General features: G+C 37.2%; 1 protein-coding gene across 3 annotated transcripts in view; it reads left to right on the plus strand.

Moving 5' to 3' along the window:
• Positions 1–18,247, plus strand: part of ap3d1 (adaptor related protein complex 3 subunit delta 1) — a 34,215-nt gene that overhangs the window by 13,085 nt on the left and 2,883 nt on the right. The window contains exons 14-29 of one of the 3 annotated variants that reach the window (XM_056236815.1): positions 158–388; positions 465–696; positions 4,693–4,838; positions 4,913–5,054; positions 5,144–5,215; positions 5,407–5,479; positions 5,572–5,768; positions 5,851–5,924; positions 7,484–7,507; positions 8,911–9,073; positions 9,190–9,321; positions 11,136–11,189; positions 12,911–13,012; positions 14,555–14,719; positions 14,825–14,872; positions 18,054–18,243. In XM_056236815.1, the coding sequence (XP_056092790.1) occupies positions 158–388; positions 465–696; positions 4,693–4,838; positions 4,913–5,054; positions 5,144–5,215; positions 5,407–5,479; positions 5,572–5,768; positions 5,851–5,924; positions 7,484–7,507; positions 8,911–9,073; positions 9,190–9,321; positions 11,136–11,189; positions 12,911–13,012; positions 14,555–14,719; positions 14,825–14,872; positions 18,054–18,243 (2,045 nt within the window). The remainder of the gene's footprint in view (positions 1–157; positions 389–464; positions 697–4,692; positions 4,839–4,912; positions 5,055–5,143; positions 5,216–5,406; positions 5,480–5,571; positions 5,769–5,850; positions 5,925–7,483; positions 7,508–8,910; positions 9,074–9,189; positions 9,322–11,135; positions 11,190–12,910; positions 13,013–14,554; positions 14,720–14,824; positions 14,873–18,053; positions 18,244–18,247) is intronic. The other 2 variants (XM_056236817.1, XM_056236816.1) reach the window with 2 other exon arrangements.

Raw genomic sequence — 18,247 nt, forward strand, 5'->3', positions numbered from 1 at the left:
AACCGTCCCCAATTGTATTCCCAAGACCTTTTTCTTTTTTCCATTCTACTGTTCTGTGTTAACCAGCCCTTGAGGGAAAGAGACCTTGCCCTCCGTCTTGCGTTGAACTAATATGTTGTTAGTTAGATACAAAGTCACAACCTTATCTGTCTTCCAGGTACATCAGTATCTTGGTAGAACTGACTCGTCTGGAGGGCACAAGGCACGGCCACCTAATTGCCTCTCAGATGCTGGACGTAGCCATCCGCGTCAAAGCCATCCGGGGCTTCGCCGTGGCTCAGATGGCCACTCTGCTGGACAACGCACACCTGCTGACCGGCAACACACAGCGCAACGGCATCTGCGAGGTTCTCTACGCCGCTGCGTGGATCTGCGGGGAGTTCTCAGAGTACGTGGTGACAATCTGGAAAGGTTCAAGATTTAAACATATTAACAAAATGCTAACGTTTAATCTTTCCTCACAGGCATCTGGAGGACCCCATGCAGACCTTGGAGGCCATGCTGAGACCCAAAGTGGCCACCCTGCCCGGTCACATCCAGGCGGTGTACGTACAAAATGCTGCCAAGCTGTTCGCGACCGTGCTGCAGAAGCACGAAGGGGAGACCGACAGCCAGGCAGCGCAGGAGACCAGCCAGCTGCTTATAGAAAGACTGCCGCTGTTCGTCCAGAGTGCCAACCTGGAAGTGCAGGAGAGGGTGAGGAATTCAGCAGGGAATGAAAATTCAACACCCAAATCTCAAAATCCAATCAAGAACCAAGAGAAGAGAACCAAGGCCCCACCGTTCTTTTTTGTTTTCCGATAATCTGTTACATTCAGATGTATGTCACAATATGAAAGAAAAGAGCTGTTGTTAAGTCAGCATGAAACTGAAATTGTGTTAGTCTTTTCCTCCCTGTTGTGACATATATCAGAGTGAACCGGCTTCGCGAGCGAAAAAAAATGCTCGGCGGGACTTGTTTTTGTCTATCGGGAATAGAGAGCCTAAGTCCCTCCCCTCCGCTTCCGGCTCATGGGACCTTATTTCGGAAAAAATATGTATGGTAGTCAATGGCGAGAGACAACTTATCTTTTTATTCCGAGATCTTATATATCCGAGATCTTATCCGAGATCTTATATACACATATGATGTTTGTCAATTTAAAAGATAATTATGAAAGTCAAGAAAGTCACAGTTTGTCATAAAACAGAAGAGTAGGGGTGCACGATTCAGAAAATGTCACGATTCGATTCGATACCGATTTTTTTGTCTCAAGATTAGATTCAAAATCGATTTTCGATTCAAAAACGATTCTCGATTCAAAAAACGATTCGCAGTATATAAATGTAGTTTACTTTTTCCTATGTGATTGATTGCAGTAGACACAATTTAAAAGAAAAAAAAAAACACATCAAATTAAATGTAGTTTGATATTACTTTATATGTTTTCATACAAAAATAAAAACTTTTGCAACTAAAAAGTGCAAAGTGCCAAGCTTTGACCAGCTTTCAAATACATTTAATTCAAGTTTAAAATAAAACTTTTACATTTAGCTTTAAAGTGCTGTAGTCAGATCAAACAATTATGCTAAATGTGGTTTAAGGACTACTTCAGCTACCAGGCTGACTGTTGAAATGTGAACTCGACTGGGCACATTGAACTTCCTAAAAATATATACTAATGTCATAGAACCCTTGCGAAATTATTTTAAATAGATTTTAAAAAGCCACCGCTACTGGTAACATATGGTTAGATTGATTTGTTTAGATCCAATGAAGTCGTTCATGGGCGTAATTTGCGGGTATCTCCAATTAACTAGCAGAGCATTCATTTAGTTCGCTATTAAATAAGAGATCTGTTGTTTTTGAAATCAAGCTGCGCGCTCGTTTCCGCTGCTATCAGTGTCATGGATACAGTGTTCTCTGTGGCTCGCGCAGTCTTCACTCGGACGCGCGCTTCAATCTATCGCCGTTGTGGAGACTCCGGTGCAATCACAAAATAAAATGCACACAAACGTGATGAACATATTGGGTTTTGATGAGAGAGAGAAAACACTATACGAGTGCGGTTTAGAACCCGTAACCTCTGACACGCTTGGCAAAAGATCTACAGAACTCAAACATAAGATCTGCGGATCGATGCATTTATTCACGGGTTGAGCAGAGAGGCTGCACAGTTTGACCAGCGGGCGGCAAGAACTTGCAATGTAACTATTTATCAGACCGGCCCTCACGGCCTCGAAACACTACCGGACCACCGGTAAAAGTCCCGACTCACCCGATTGCCACCCCGCCCGTGCACGCCATTAAAAAAATATATATGAATCGATTTTTGGAATTCTATGAATCGATTCTGAATCGGTAAAGATTGAATCGCGATTCAAATGTGAATCGATTTTTTTGCACACCCCTACAGAAGAGTAACATTTAGTTTTGTGAAAATTGCTCAATGAACTACATCTCCCGGGAAGCGAAACAACGAGCAAGATCCATTGCTCGTATGTGTGCAGTCTGGTACAAAACACTCAGGCATGACGGCGTAACGTTACAATTATAACGCAAGACTATAGAAAAAATGACAGTTGTTAGCTTCAGTAAAGTTAGCTTCATTCATTGAGAGAAAAGGTATGACGTGCCTTTTGGGTTTGTAGTCTTTGTAATTACGTATTTTCACAGTCTTATACCTCAACAGTTTTACATCAAACTGCGACTTTCTTGACTTTAAAATGTATCTTTTAAATTGACAAACATCATATGTGTAATTCAGGGCACAATTCAAACGAGATCAAAATATTTGCTGTCTCTCGTCATTGACTACCATACATATTTTTTCTGAAATAAGGTCCCATCATGGTGGTCAACCGGAAGGGGAGGGACTTAGGCTTGCTATTGATTGGATGGTTGTGGTTTGCTATTGGACGATTTCATGTGAGTGACAGGCTGGCCCGCATCATCAGTAGGCCTGTAGCGGCGCGTCGACGCTTCGACGTCAAAAATTCGTCGACGTCATATTTTTTTTGTCGACGCTTCTTTATTTATTTATGTATTTATTTTTTTGCACCGTTCCCGGCGGTACAGCTCGCCACACACACGTGGGAGACCGAAACATTGCAGAATCGAGGACGAAACAGCAACCTCTTCACAGAATTCACAACAAAGCCATGCAAAAGTCCCAACAAAAGAAAAAGTCCTAAAAAAACCCAGCTCGCACTAAATCATCGAAGGTATGGGAATACTTCAAATTTAGTCCCAAACGTAAAGGTGTCGCTATTTGCGCTCTTTGTCAAATGGAGTTGACATCCCAAGTCTCCCGCATAGTGATAGCGGCTCCCTGATGACCGCAAATTAGTTAAAATCTCCCGGAATCTAGAGCTCGCGAGCTCCAAACCGTGTAGCGCGCGCAGCGAGGGAGAGAGCGAGAGACCTTGCGCGTGTGTGTGCAAATGTGCGTGTGTGCCTTATGAAGCGCATGTAAACCCCACCCCCGTCAACAAAACCGAAAAATCAGTCCGGATGTTTTTTATGAGCACTGAAAACATTAAAATGAGCACCACATCCAAGTGTGATAGGGCTCATTTGAGTAGCCTACCAAACATTTTACAGTGTAGATACTCTGTAAGAACCAGATCAAAATTGTTGTGCATTGAATGTGCACTCCTGCAATTTCCATGTTACAAAAAATAATCGTTCAATTAGTCGTTAGATTAGTCGACTAATCGATAAAATAATCGACAGACTAATCGTTTAATTAATAATCGTTTACCCCAGCCCTAATCATCAGAGAAGAAATGTCACTGCAAGAGGGAGGGGAAGTTATTTTGATGAATGATTACAAGGGCACATTAATTATAAAATCATGATGTGCATGAATAAATAATTTATAATAAAATGTAATGTTCCATAAAAATAAGAATTGTCAATTTTGATTTCATGGTGACTCTAAAAGATGCCCAGCTTTGGCCAAAATGTAAGAGGCTTTCAAATGCATCCTGCTTGTGTGTAGTGACGAGATCTAAGAAGGCTAAGGTGTGCTAAAACATGCTAGCATCATGTTGCAACATGCTAGCATTGTGTTAAAACATGCTAGCAATCTATTAGCAACATTCTAAAATGTTGGAAACGTGCCAAAAGGCTAGAAACCTGGGCAATATTACGTCATTTTAGAAATGTGTTAAAGCATGCAAGCAACATGCTCAGGTCATGCAAGCGATATTTTAAAACATATCAAATATTAGTACAACATGTTAGCAATGTGATAAACATGACAGCAATCTTTTAAATATGTTAGAAGCAAGCTAGCAATGCTGATGTGGATTATTGGGCATTTGAAGAATGTTTAAAGTGGTCTGATGCTGTGTAATATGGTTTAGGGGGGTTAATGGGGTCTGAACAGTTCTGATATGGTCTATTTGAGTCTGTATTGCTCTGTCTGATGTTTAAACCAACATTAAACTTAATCTAGTTTGAGTATTGACCTTTTAGCTTAGCAACGTGCTAATGTCAAACTCCACTGGAGTCAGTTGTGAGTGTGAGCAAAATGCTGTTCATGGGTAGCAATTCCAATTATACGACTTTGAAACTGAGTTTTGTGTGTGTGTACACACTGTGATATTGTTTATTTGCAATGCCTAGTAGCATTACGTCAATATGACGTCATTGCATGAGTCATTTCACACAGATACTGAAACATTAACCATGATGTTCCTCCACAGGCGTCCTGCATCCTCCAGCTGGTGAAGTACATCCAGAAGCTGCAGCAGAAGAATGTAGAGGTGGCCGACGAAGTGACGGCTCTCTTTGCTGGAGAGCTCAACCCCGTGGCCCCCAAGGCCCAGAAGAAAGTGCCTATACCAGAAGGGTGAGCTTTTCTCAAGTGTATCGCAAGGGAATTGACTGGAAAAGATCTTACAACTGTTGTTTTTCCGCCTTCAGTCTGGATTTGGACGCCTGGATCAATGAGCCTCCGTCAGAGAGCGAGTCTGAGGATGAGAAGCCCAAAGCGGTGTTCGCTAAAGAGGAACCCAAACATTCCAGATCAAGACACACTGAGGTGGACGAGAAAGAGTTGGCCAGGGTAAGTGCATGCAGTCTGTCAGACCTTCAAAAAATATAAAATATAGTTGTCCTAACTGTACCTAAATAATCTTGCCTGATTTTAAACAGAGGAGGGAAGTCAGGAAGCAGGAACAGGCCAACAACCCGTTCTACATCAAGGCCTCGCCATCATCTCAGAAGGTACGCAGTCAGATCATTTCTACGGTCGTGATTTCAACAAATGAGACTTGTTTTGCTGTTTTGAACCTTGAAACATTTAAAAAATCAAAGGGATCGCCACTAGACGCTTTGATCTAGTTAAATTGATTCAGAACTCCAAAAAGCTTTGTTTCTCCCATCACTAATTCCTTGAACTTTTTCCGCGATTGCAGGTGTTCGACGCGCCAGGTGTAGAACATATTCCGGTGGTGCAGATCGACCTTAGTGTGCCTCTTAAAGTCCCAGGTGAGCAAATCTACAACGCTTAACAATTAATTCGCTTCAGCAGACCAAATAAAAAACCACTCTTTCATCTCATTGTCCTTCGTTTGGTCCAGGGATGCCCATGTCCGACCAGTACGTGAAGCTGGAGGAGGAGCGCCGGCAGAAGGACAAGGCGGATAAGAAGAAGAAGGATAAGAAGAAAAAGCGGGAGAAGCGAGGGAAAGGGAGGAAGGCGGATTCGGGTCCCGAGAGCGAGGAAGACATCACGCCCGCTCAGCAAGTGGACATAGTCACAGAGGAAATGCCAGAGGTGGGCAGCTGTCACTTTGAAGTGCTTAAAACTGTTATCCACAAAACTATCCGCAGTAATGTTGGTGTGTCTCTGTTCCCAGAATGCCTTACCGAGTGACGATGACGATAAAGATCCCAATGATCCTCATAAAGCTCTGGACATCGATCTGGACAAGTATGTACCACATCGTCACCATCTACAGTTCATATATGCGTTACAAGTAGGGATGCACTAAAATAATTTTTTTTACTAAATCCGAAATTAAGGTGTTCATTTAGCCGAAACCCAAAAATTTTGGCGATTCAACTCTTTATGCTGCTCAGAGCTGTTCAAAGTCGTAGTGAATTTATATTTCTGATATTTCGGCCAAACTAATTTTTTAAATGGCTACTCTAGCATCATTTTTGGTCATGGTGAAGTGCATCCACACTGCTGACATGTTTACCTGTTGTAGTTCTGAAGGTGAAATTAGACGCTGACATGGTCAAATCAGAGAAGCAGTAATTTAACATCAGTAGCTTTGGTTTAATCCAAAGTTGCGAATTTAACTTATGCACAAAATTGGAATATTGCATAAAACATTTGTGATAACATCACTGTTTCCATCCCATATGTTCAAGAGAACAAAATTGTCTTCATGGGAAATTAGTGGTTCATGGCTCTTTTTTCATGCACCATACATTATTTGCACCTCAGAGCTCGCAGATGAAACGCAGAATCATGTGATCTTGCGTTTGGCTGCCTGGTGTTTGGGAACGCAATCATGTGAGACACTTCTGGGAGGTCATTATACCAAGTCATTCTGACGACGCTCAGGCATTTCAGAATGACCAAACTGACATTTGAGATGCTGTGCAATGAAACTGATTCGCTGGTTAGTCCATCCACTGTTGAGGCAAAGTCACGTGAGTTTCATCCAATCACATCCACTGGATAAAACTCGCATGACTTTGCCTCAACAGTGGATGTGATTGGATAAAACTCACGTAACTTTGCCTTCACATTTACCACATGACTTTGCCTCAACAGTGTATGTGATTGTTTTTACATCAGTTGCATATTATGTCTCAATTGAGAATTGAGTGCATACGTTTTTTGTATGGCCATTTTTAGAATTTATGTGTGTCTTGGCATTTCCATCCAGCGATTTTTATTTTATTTTTATTTATTTAAAATTTTTATATATATTTTTTTATAAATGCGATATCACAAAATTCGCTTAAATAGGTGGATGGAAAAAAGCTATGGTTTTGGGTAATGATTTTGGCCTCCCAACTTATCTCTTCTCCCCCCCCCCCCCCCCCCCCTCAATTTTGGTGCATCACTAGCTACACGTTAAACTCTTATTTCCTTGTTATCCAATTCAGGAATTCTCATTGATTTGTCTCCATTGTTTGGTACAAGACACTCTTAGTCTGAGGACATTAATTCCCACTTAATTTTCAGTATCAATTTCCTTCTAGTTATCTTCAGTTTCATGCTTCTCTCCGCTGTCATTAATTTAAACCACCTTTAGCAGATGCTGATTGTTGAGTCCAGAATCTCTGTTCATACAGATGTGCAACAACTCTAGTTGTCTTTTGCATCTGTTGGGTTTTCCGTGTTCTGGTATCAAAGAACTTTCTCCAATTCTCCTGTTTCTTCTCCACACTCTCACACACGCTGCTCTCTCCATCTCTCCATCTCTCCATCTCTCTCTCCCTCATGCACGCACGCATCTGCCCTCCTGAAAGTCTGCTATCTGGTGCTAGCTCAAGGTGAGTTCTTCCTGTGGTCACATGACCCAATGGAATCCACTGCCCAACTACCAACACCCGTTGCTCCTTTTTCCCTGGCAATTGCAGTAGGTCACTGCTGGAGTGTTAATATTTATTACGAATGCGTCATGCATGACTGATCAGCTCACCTGCTAGTTGGGTTTTGGCTGTGGTCAAAATGCTATAACTTGTACACTTCCATTTCAAAAGTTTGGGGTCAGTAAGATTGTTTTATTACTGTGGTTCTTCTGCTCCCCAAGGTTGAATTTTATTTGATAAAAAAAAAAAACAGTAATGTTGTGAAATATTTTTTGCAATTTAAAATAACTATTTTCTATTTGAATACAATTTATTCCTGTGATGCAAAGCTAATTTTTTTAAGCAGCCATTACTGTAGTTTGCAGGGTCACATGACATTTCAGAAATCAGTTCTTAATTTTATCAATGTTGAAAACCATTCTGTTTCATATTTTTTAATGATGAACATGACACATTTTTTCAGTATTCTTTGGTGGATAGAAAATTCAAAAGAACAGCATCTTTACTGACACATATGATCAATTGTATGCATCCTTGCTGAATAGAAGTATTAATTCTTAAAAAAAAATAAAAAATCAAATTAACCCCAAACTTTTGAACGGTAGTGTAGGTACATGCCAGCGTTGACAGCCTTGCCTGGCTTCAATTTTTCTCTTGAAACTTGAGCGAAGATTTTAAACCTCTACTGTTTTAGCCTCTTTTTTTTCTTCTTTTTTTTTTTTAGGAAAATGATATCCTGCTTTAAAGGCCTCTTTACACCAAATCTGACTCAAAACAAATGCACCACATGATTTTAAAAGCAAAGCCAAACCCCTTACAATTCAATTATTTGTGTTTTGTGTTGTTTGGAGGCTAGGTCAGTTTTTTTTTTTTTTTTTTTTTTTAGTATCTTTATTTAACCAGTTCAATCAACTAATGAGTTTGAATTTGGGAGTGTTTTGACCGACTGCAAACACGCAACCTAATTTATTTAGCCTTTGCACACTAAAACCATATTTTGTTCATATTTGTGTAGAATTGCAGAAGTTAAACACATTAAAATCTTTCAGTTCCAGTTGTGTTATTGTGTTTTTTTTTTTGTGTTTTTTTTTTACATTAGACCAATTCTCAACACTGGTTGTTGAGAGAAAAAATGCTGTGGATTGTTTTGGTGCAGCCTAAGTTGTTAGTTGAAGAAATATGCTTTTTTTTGTGGCACTTTGTCACATCAGACTTGTTGCAAAAAGGCCTTTATGCTTTTGACCCGTATATTGAATAAGCTGAAGTCTTTCCTAGCTTCCATGTGACTGTCCCTCTTATCTCTCTCGCTCACTGTCTCCTTTTCTTGCTGTCCATCTAATCTCTTTTTCTCTTATTCTTTCCAGGCCGCTTGCAGACAGCGAGAAGCTTCCCGTGAGGACCCACCGTCCAGAGGTGCTGAAGAGCCCTGCAGAGGACCGAGAGAACGAGAGAATCCCACAGGAGTCCAAGAAGAAGAGCAGTAAGGAGAAGAAAGAGAAGAAGAAAGACAAGGAGAAGGACAGGAAGGTGAGATGTTCTGAGAGCTTAAACGCAGATAGTGCATTTCAGCAATACGAGTGCTGTTGTATAACATTAGTTTCATAAATATTCATATGATGATGATTTTGATTTTGATGATGTAGAGGAGCAAAGAGGAAAAGAAGAAAAAGAAGAAACACAAAGAAGTGGAGGAGGAGCTGATGGAGTCCCAGCCAGAGGAGGCCGTCCAATCAGAGGACGCTAAAGAGATGGCAGCCCCGCCCACATCTGCTGAGGTATGATTGTTTTTGAATGAATAGTTAAGTATTATGATACAAAAGCTTGTCTTATACCCTCCGCATCATTAACTTTCGGTATTTGCTTTATTTAAACCGCTTTGAAATATTCCATTACTTTGTTAAAACTTAAATTGGGCTGCCACAAGAGTCATCATTTCTATATAAAGACAAAAAGCATGAAAATGCTTCTGCAGTCTATACTGCCTTTTAGGGCTGTTAATGATTACTGAACAATTCATTTTTATTGTTAATTCAATCAAGCAAGCTTATTTATATCAACTAAATTTATTGGAGCACTAATGCATGAGAGCATGCAGGTATCCTCACCTAAAATGTAGTGATATATTATTCTCTTTACCCATACATGTTATTATTTAACTGTAGTCCAAAGTTGAAAACATTTATTTTTATTTTAGGGTTTGTTTTTTTGGTAGGATGTCATATCTATATTTTTTAATTTGTTGTTATAATAGAATACCTGTTATAACAATTACATGTCTAAAATAACAATAGTCTGTTTACAAATAGTAAAAACAATTATTATTATTATTAATAACATCAACTAGTGGATTAATGGTAAATAAAATAACTTCGTAGTAAATTAGCTTAAATTAGTTAAAATACATTGGAAATATAAAAAAATTGGATTCAATGTGTTTATTAATAAGAACATGTCTGTTTGTATAAATTGTAGTATAGTTTTTAAATTGTAGTTTTGTTTGGTTTGGATTGTTTGTGCTTTGGTTTATTTTTATGTTTTTAGTATGTATTTATTTATTTTGTTTGACTGATTCAAATCAGTAACTCATGAGTTTGAGATAAATTAAGTGTTTTGACCGATTAAATAAACATTTCCTTTGTTAGTAACACTGGTTGCACTGTATGAATTTTGTTGCCTGCAATGCAATATAAAGACATCATGTCATTTATTGAATTAAAGGATGCAAGATATATCGGTCACCATATCGGTATCGGCTGATATATGTTCATTTTTAATGTTATCATTATCGGCCCGATAAGAAAATTTGGCCGATATATTAAAGCTGATAAATAATCTATTATTTCCTTCAGCTGAGGCACTTCGGATGCGCTGTTGCCCATTATGGTTTTGAATTGCTTGAAATATGATTGGAATCACTTCAGAAAAAGAAAAATACAGTTAAGTGCAACATGAGCAGTGCAAGTCTGTCATATAAGCGACATAAAATTATAATGAAAACATCATTATAATTGTGTGCTTGGCACATGGCTTTTAATGGTGAGACTTTTGTTTTTCTAATCAGGCTCACAGAAATTATATAAAAATTCGGATTTAGTTTTATCGGTTATCTGCTTTCAAATATTACAATTATCTGTATTGGTAAATTTTTATATCTGTTTGTACCTAATTTAAATTTTAGTATAAAGAAACTATTATTAATATTATTAGGTTTCTTTCATGTATATTTTGCAGTATTGACCTTAACAATGAATTGATTGTTCATTTTAGTTATAATCATGACTATGAATGATTCACTATAAAAATAGCTATTAAAGGGAGGGCAGTGTAAATCCAATTATGTTTGCCTAAACGAAAACAAATTATGTCTACATTTTGCTTAATACAATTCTAAATTCATAAATTAATTGAATAGTAATAATAGTAATATAATTCATATAAAAAAAAAATCCAAAAAAAGTGTCCATAAGAAACATGGTGATGGAATATATGCTTACTTTGTTTTCTGAGGTTGTCAGAGCGTTTGTTTGGGGTTCTGTTGGAGTCAAACTGGATTCGACTCATTTTCCCCACCCTGCCTTTTCTGTTGTAGGCCTCGGATCTGGATTTCTGGCTCTCTAGCGCTCCTGTTCCCCCCGCCGCCCAGGTCCGGTCCCTCACGCTCTCTGATCCTCCTCTGCTCATACCGCTGTCAGTCTGTCGTGTTGTTAATGAGCGTCTGTTTTGTATTTTCCCTCTGGACTCTCGTTTCTTGACTTCTCTGTCTCTCCCGTGTCTCTTTTCGCTGCTTTTCACAGGTCTCGCACATTTTTGTCTGTTTGCATATGCTTGTTTTAGTTTGGGATGCATGTGCATGTATAGAGGTGTAAATGTGTCTTAAAGGGTTAGTTCACCCAAAATGAAAATTCTGTCAGTAATTACTCGCCCTCATGTTGTTCCAACCCCGTAAGACTTTCGTTCATCTTCGGAACACGAATTAAGATATTTTTGATTAAATCTGAGAGCTGGATCACTCCTCCATAGGCTTCTTAAGGGATCGAAACTGGCCGGCCCAAAAGTCATAAAAGACATCGTTAAAATAGTCCGAGTGACTACAGTGGCTCAATCTTAAAGTTTATCCACCGACGAGAATACTGTTTGTGCGAAAAAAAAATAATAAAAAATAACGACTTTATTCAACTATTCATTTCCTTCTCTGTGGGCCGTGAGATTTCACGTAGTGAAACTATGCAAAGCTTCTAGGTTGTACATCACACGCATCACACACATGACCAGCGTCGGCCAATAGTGAGCCTGCGTGTGGCGTGCAACACAGAAGCTTTGCGCAATATCACTATGTGAAATCTCGAGGCCCACAGAGAAGGAAATTAATAGTTGAATAAAGTCGTTATTTTTGTTTGTTTTTTTGCGCACAAAAAGTATTCTCGTCGCTTGATAAACTTAAGATTGAGCCACTGTAGTCACTCGGACTATTTTAACGATGTCTTTCATAACTTTTGGGCCGGCCAGTTTCGATCCCTTAAAGCAACACCGAGGAACTTTTCCTCTGCGGTCGCCCTACAGGTTGGAAGCGGAATTGTCCTCATTAGAACTACAGAAACGCGACCCGATCTGGCAATCTTACATAGCGTGGATATACCAGATAAAGGACCGCAAAGCAGTGGCATAAGTGCATTTCACCATGTCATGACTTGATGAACCACTGAAACGATTTTGGAAACATTATTTGAAGGTAAACAATCCTACTTAGTGTTGCTTTAAGAAGCCTATGGAGGAGTGATCCAGCTCTTAGATTTAATCAAAAATATCTTAATTTGTGTTCAGAAGATGAACGAAAGTCTTACGGGGTTGGAACAACATGAGGGTGAGTAATTACTGACAGAATTTTCATTTTGGGGTGAACTATCGCTTTAATGACTGGTGTGGGAAACTTCTCCTGTATGATCGTGTCTGTATAATCATAAACAGTCAGGATTCTTGACAGTTCTTGCGGTTCCAGTCAAACAGCTCATATCCACAAGTATTTGCCCCATGAATCAAATGAAGGCCTGAGACAGAATGGACTTGTAATTTTTTTTACCTGCACAAACATCATAGTTCGGTACCTCCTAATGCAAACCGAGTGTTGACTTTAAAAACAAAAAACAAAACCATCACTTTCTCACTGCAGGTTCACCACTTTTTCACCATTTTCTCCCACTGTGACGATCCAACTTCATCAAAACAACTTTCTTTCCCTTCTTAATCATGATATTGTTAATTCTGCATGATTCATAGTTCAGATGATCATTCTTCAGTCTTTGTGGAAGGTTTTTTGTTCATGTTTTTAGTGAATGTTAACACATTTTAATGGATGTTTGTTAACAGGAGGTGACGGCACCCTCTTCTACTGCTGCGGTCGACACGAGCTCTGCGGCTGCTCCAGAATCTGAGCCTGATGAGCCTAAAGACACAGAACCAGAGGACTCGGTGGGTCTTACGCAAATGCTTTATATATATATATATATAGAGAGAGAGAATTTTTGTTTCTCTTTTGTTTCAAGTTGTTTTCTGTTTGTTCCACCGTCAGTGCTGTTTTCTGTTTGTTTGTGTGTAGAGATTTTTTTGTTGTTGTTTTAAAATAAACATGGTTGACATTATTTAATTTAAACATTAAATAAATGACAATAAATATTAACATACATTTTTTTTAAACTAGACAAATGTATGCATTGAATGAAGCAAATATTTATTTTTAAAATAAACACGTTTGACATTTAATATAAACATTAAGTGCATAATATTTTTTAAATAGATCCTGTAAACATTAAATGTAAGTATTTTTACATGTTTTTACATATTTGCATGTTTTAACTGAACACATCTAAACATTGAATAAAATAAATATTTACATGTTTAAATAAGCATTATATACATTAAGTTAAGCATTAAATAAGTAAAATATACATTTTAAAAATAAACATGTAAACATTGCATAAATATATATATATTTATATAATAAACATTATAGACTATTTAAATTAAACATTAAATAAATAATATTATATATATATATATATATATATATATACAACACTATATATATATATATATATATATATATATATATATATATATATATATATATATTATATATATAGTTGTGGTCAGAATTATTGGCACCCTTGGTAAATATGATCAAAAATGGCTGTAAAAATAAATCTGCATTGTTTATCCTTTTGATCTTTCATTAATTTTTTTTTCAAAAATCTAACCTTTCATGGAAAAGAATTGAAAGTGGGGGAAAATCACATTTATTGGCACCCCTAGAATTTTTTACGAGGAAAATATCTCTGAAGCATATTCCCATAAATGTTTACCTTTTGTTAGCACACCAGGGCGACTAGGAACATGAAATTGTCCAGCTATGACTTCTTGTTTCACAGGAGTTTAAATATGAAGAAACAAAGGCCAAATTCCCTTAATCATCCATCACAATGTGTAAACCCAAAGAATATAGTTCTGATGTGCATCAAAAGATTGTTGAGCTTCACAAAATAGAAAGTGGTTGTAAGAAAATAGCTAAAGAATTGAAAATCCCCATTTTGACCATCAGGGCAATAATTAAGAAGTTCCAATCAACTAAAGATGTTACGAATCTGCCAGGAAGAGGACGTGTGTCTATATTTGAGAATTTTGCAATAGACTTGAAATATATTTGTATTTTATATTTAAAATCATTGACTTATTATCATTTGTTTTACATTGAACTGTCATTGCTGATTCAATTTTGTCATTTGCAATGATTAATGGGATGAACAGGTCACATGACATGTTCCTTTGTCTTTTTTTTCCTTGGTTTTCATGTACATTTAGGCTAGGAATGGCAGTAATGTTGTGATTCATCTGGTTGGTTTAGATCAAGACTTTGTTGGAAAAATCGTCAGGAAAAACACTTCCACAACTCAGTATGCTCAAATTATGCTCTATTGAAACCAGATTAAGCTAACTGTTTATTGGTTTCCTGTTTAGAAATCATCTAAACACAAGAAGAAGAAGCAGAAGAAAGAAAAGGAAGAGAAGGAGAAGAAAAAGAAGCGACACCACCACCACCACCACCATCATCGCCATCACAGTGATGGTGGCGGGGAGGATTCGGTGCAAAACGGCACTGTGGAGGATGAGGAGCCTTTGCCAGTCAGTATCCATTCAGCCAGCCAATCAGAGAAGCCCTCTCCGTGTCATTAAATGCTTTGTAAATGCACTTTATCTTGTACTTATCCAACCTCCATCTCGTTTCAGCCCATGTCCAACTACTCTCTGCTGGCCGAGAACTCCTACATCAAGATGGTGAGTGTGATTTGGAGATGACTCAATCTATTTGTGTTCCCTGCACCAGCGTGAAGCTCAAGCTGTGATCCAATGATCCTGAGACACGACTGTTGTTTTTATTAAAGTGACTCATTGCTTTAAGTGATTCCGGTCTCTAGTCTATGAATGATGTATTGTCCCATGTGTCTCTGCATGCATGTTTAAAGATGAGGGACGATGCTGAACAGGTAACCATAGAAACAGAACTACGGTTATTGCTACTACCTTGCTGTGATGCAGACTTTAGGCACAATAGACACCATATACAAACAAAAACAGAGGTTAAGAGGTCAGACCATGTCACACCAATGTTTGTGGATTATACGTTTTACTTATATAAATTAGTGCTGTCAAATTGACTTAATCGTGTCAAACATAAAAGTTTGTAAATATATAATTAATGTGTGTGTACATATACATACTCACACACTCATATGTGTGTGTGTGTGTGTATATATATATATACATGCATACATGTATTGGTTCTATATACACTGAACAAAATTATAAACACGTATATATGAGGAGTTCTTTTCCAAAACGCTATAAATCCATTTCAATAGTTTTCAGGAAAATTACATTTTTTACCTAGACCCACACATTTTGTGAATATTCAATTTATCCTGTTAAAATGTTTTATTGGCTCAGTCTGAACATGTTGAACAATGATTATTAAATCAAACAACAATATTGTTTATGATAAATTAAAAGTTAAATTTTTTTTTTCCCAAAACGCTATAAATCCATAATTTTTTTCCAAAACTGTATGGTTTGTCTTTAAAAAAAAAAAAACGAGAGCATGTAACATATAATCAGGGGCTCATACTATAAATTATTATAAATTAAATTTAATAACACATTTAGGCTAGAAGTCATTTGGTGCAGAACCTGAAAATAGTAATGATATCAATAGCTATTCAATAAGTTATTTAGTAATACATTCAGAGTAATTTTTAGTAAAGTGTCAAACCTGTAACAAGTAGGACCAATTTGTCCACTACATATGCGTAAAAAAAACGAATTATTAAAAATATTTAATAATGATAACGATATTCAAAAGTAGTGATGGGCACCCCTCCACCACACACACACATGCTTGTATAGGCTACACAGCATGTAAACAAAGCGGAGCGGCGTGACGCTTACATATAGGCTAAGTTAAAAAAAAAACTTAAACATACGTTTCATATTTATGTTTAATAATATAGGCTATTGTTTTTTTTTTTTTTTTCATATATGTTGATTATATGAAAAGGGAACCGCATGAGTATGATAGGATCATAAGATGACCAATATATCGGAAAACATTTGGAATGGGTCAGACATGATTTTGACCACTTATTAAGTTTTGTTTAGTAGAAAGCCTTTCTTTAAAGTGAATTTCGTTTTGTATAAATTGTATCTTCATTTTAATCAATGTTTCATCAACAAATTGACTGGATTAATAATAAATAAATAAGAAGCGAATATAGCAGACATATAATCAGGACACGGAAGCGCCCGCGCTTGATCTGGAGAGCATCACATAAATTGACCGAAACACAGCGATACTTGCCTCACAATCCTGAGAAGTATATCTATAAAAAGCTTGAAATGTCTACATTTAAACAAAACAATAAAAACGAAAAGAAATTGGCTACTCTCTGCGTATGTAGGCTAATACAAAGTGTGCATTTCTCTCTATAGACGCGTTCACTACTGCGAAGATGGCGAGTCAGCGTAATCAACTTTATCCTTGCAGCTATATCTGACAGAAAACACTAATTAAAAAATAAACAATTCAAATGTTTCATGCATAGGCCTAATCATTACTTTTGTCGGTTCTTTGTGGCAAGCTTTATGCGTGAGATGCGGAATAGGCAATAAAAAAAAATGCTCATTATGGTTTCTCTCCCATATTTAAATAATTAAATCAATATAAATATGTGATTAAACTTAAATGAACTACTACTAGTCGACTAGAAAACTCACTCATTTTGAGGAATAAATGAACATAAACAAACCTCTGTTCAGAGCGCCACCCTGTGGATTGCGTAGAACGTTCACCGAATTCTGATTAGTCGAGAGGATTTATCGTGTTTAGGCTAAAAATAGGTTTGGCGCTTATCGCGTTTTGGAAAGAAACTGCATCTTGTAGTACATTTTAAACAAGGAAATATAGCGATTTGGCATGAAATGTTGATGGAGCAGTGAATAGGTTCAGTGCACAGCAAAATGACCTGACAAACTCATTTTTTTTAAAAATGGCGTTTATCGCGTTTTGGAAAAGACCTCTTCATATATTTATATATAGATATGGTCCATTTTGTGTGTGTGTATGTTTATATATATTTTTTTTATACATTTTATATATTATATTAGTATTAGTTTTATACAGTAGTTAACATTTGAAGTGGATCAAAAAAGTTTCATCAAAGTTGTCTTAAGTCAAGAAAGGGTATTGTTCAAAATTCATGTATAACTTTGATGAAAGGGTTTGATCCAATTGAAATGTTGACTACTGCATTTATAATATACTGTATAATTTAGTGCTCTCAGATTGATTATTTGCGATTAATCAGATCTAACATGAAAAGTTTGACAATATGTGGTGTATATACATAAAAACACACACACCAACATATATATATATATATATATACACACACACACACAGACAAACTTTTATGTTTGATGCGATTAATAGATTTGGCTGCACTAATATACACATGTATATTTTATATAATTTAGTTCTTTATATGGATGATATATGGATATATTTTTTTGTTCTATATATATATATAATATAACTTATAAAAATCTTTAATTTATAACAAATATATTTATATAATTGTATAATTACCATATCCCTCACTGCCTTGTTTTCTTTTGTCAAATGAGATATGGCGTCTACTGTGACTAAAGTCTGTTGAGTGCTGTAAGACTGCAATCGCCTTTGAGCTCGGACTTGAAGCATCAGTTGTTAAATGTTCCCTTGGTTTAGGTGATGATACCCAAGACATTATTGAACTCTTTTGATCAGATTTTTGGGCTTGTTAAACTCCTCCATTTCCTCTGGCCTTATTTAACCGCTGAGATCCAAGTGTTGCGTGTGTTGGCATGATCTGCGTGTTTTGGCCTCTTTATCATTTCCTACTGATAAATCTTCCCTTTTTTGCAGGTGTACGATATCCAGGGCAACCATCAGGATGAGAGCAAAGTTGTGGTGTCGGTCATCTTTGAGAACAAGAGCGACAGCTTCCTCAAGTCAATGGAGTTCAATGTGCTGGATTCCCTCAACTCCAAACTGCAGCGACCGGACGGAGCCGGACCTCACGATGGCCTCACCGTCCCCTTCCAACTGCCACCAGGTCA

The sequence above is a fragment of the Rhinichthys klamathensis genome, unplaced genomic scaffold (assembly GCF_029890125.1).
Source record: "Rhinichthys klamathensis goyatoka isolate OS25496 unplaced genomic scaffold, OSU_Roscu_1.1 h1tg000467l_1, whole genome shotgun sequence".
NCBI classification, from domain to species: Eukaryota; Metazoa; Chordata; class Actinopteri; order Cypriniformes; family Leuciscidae; genus Rhinichthys; species Rhinichthys klamathensis.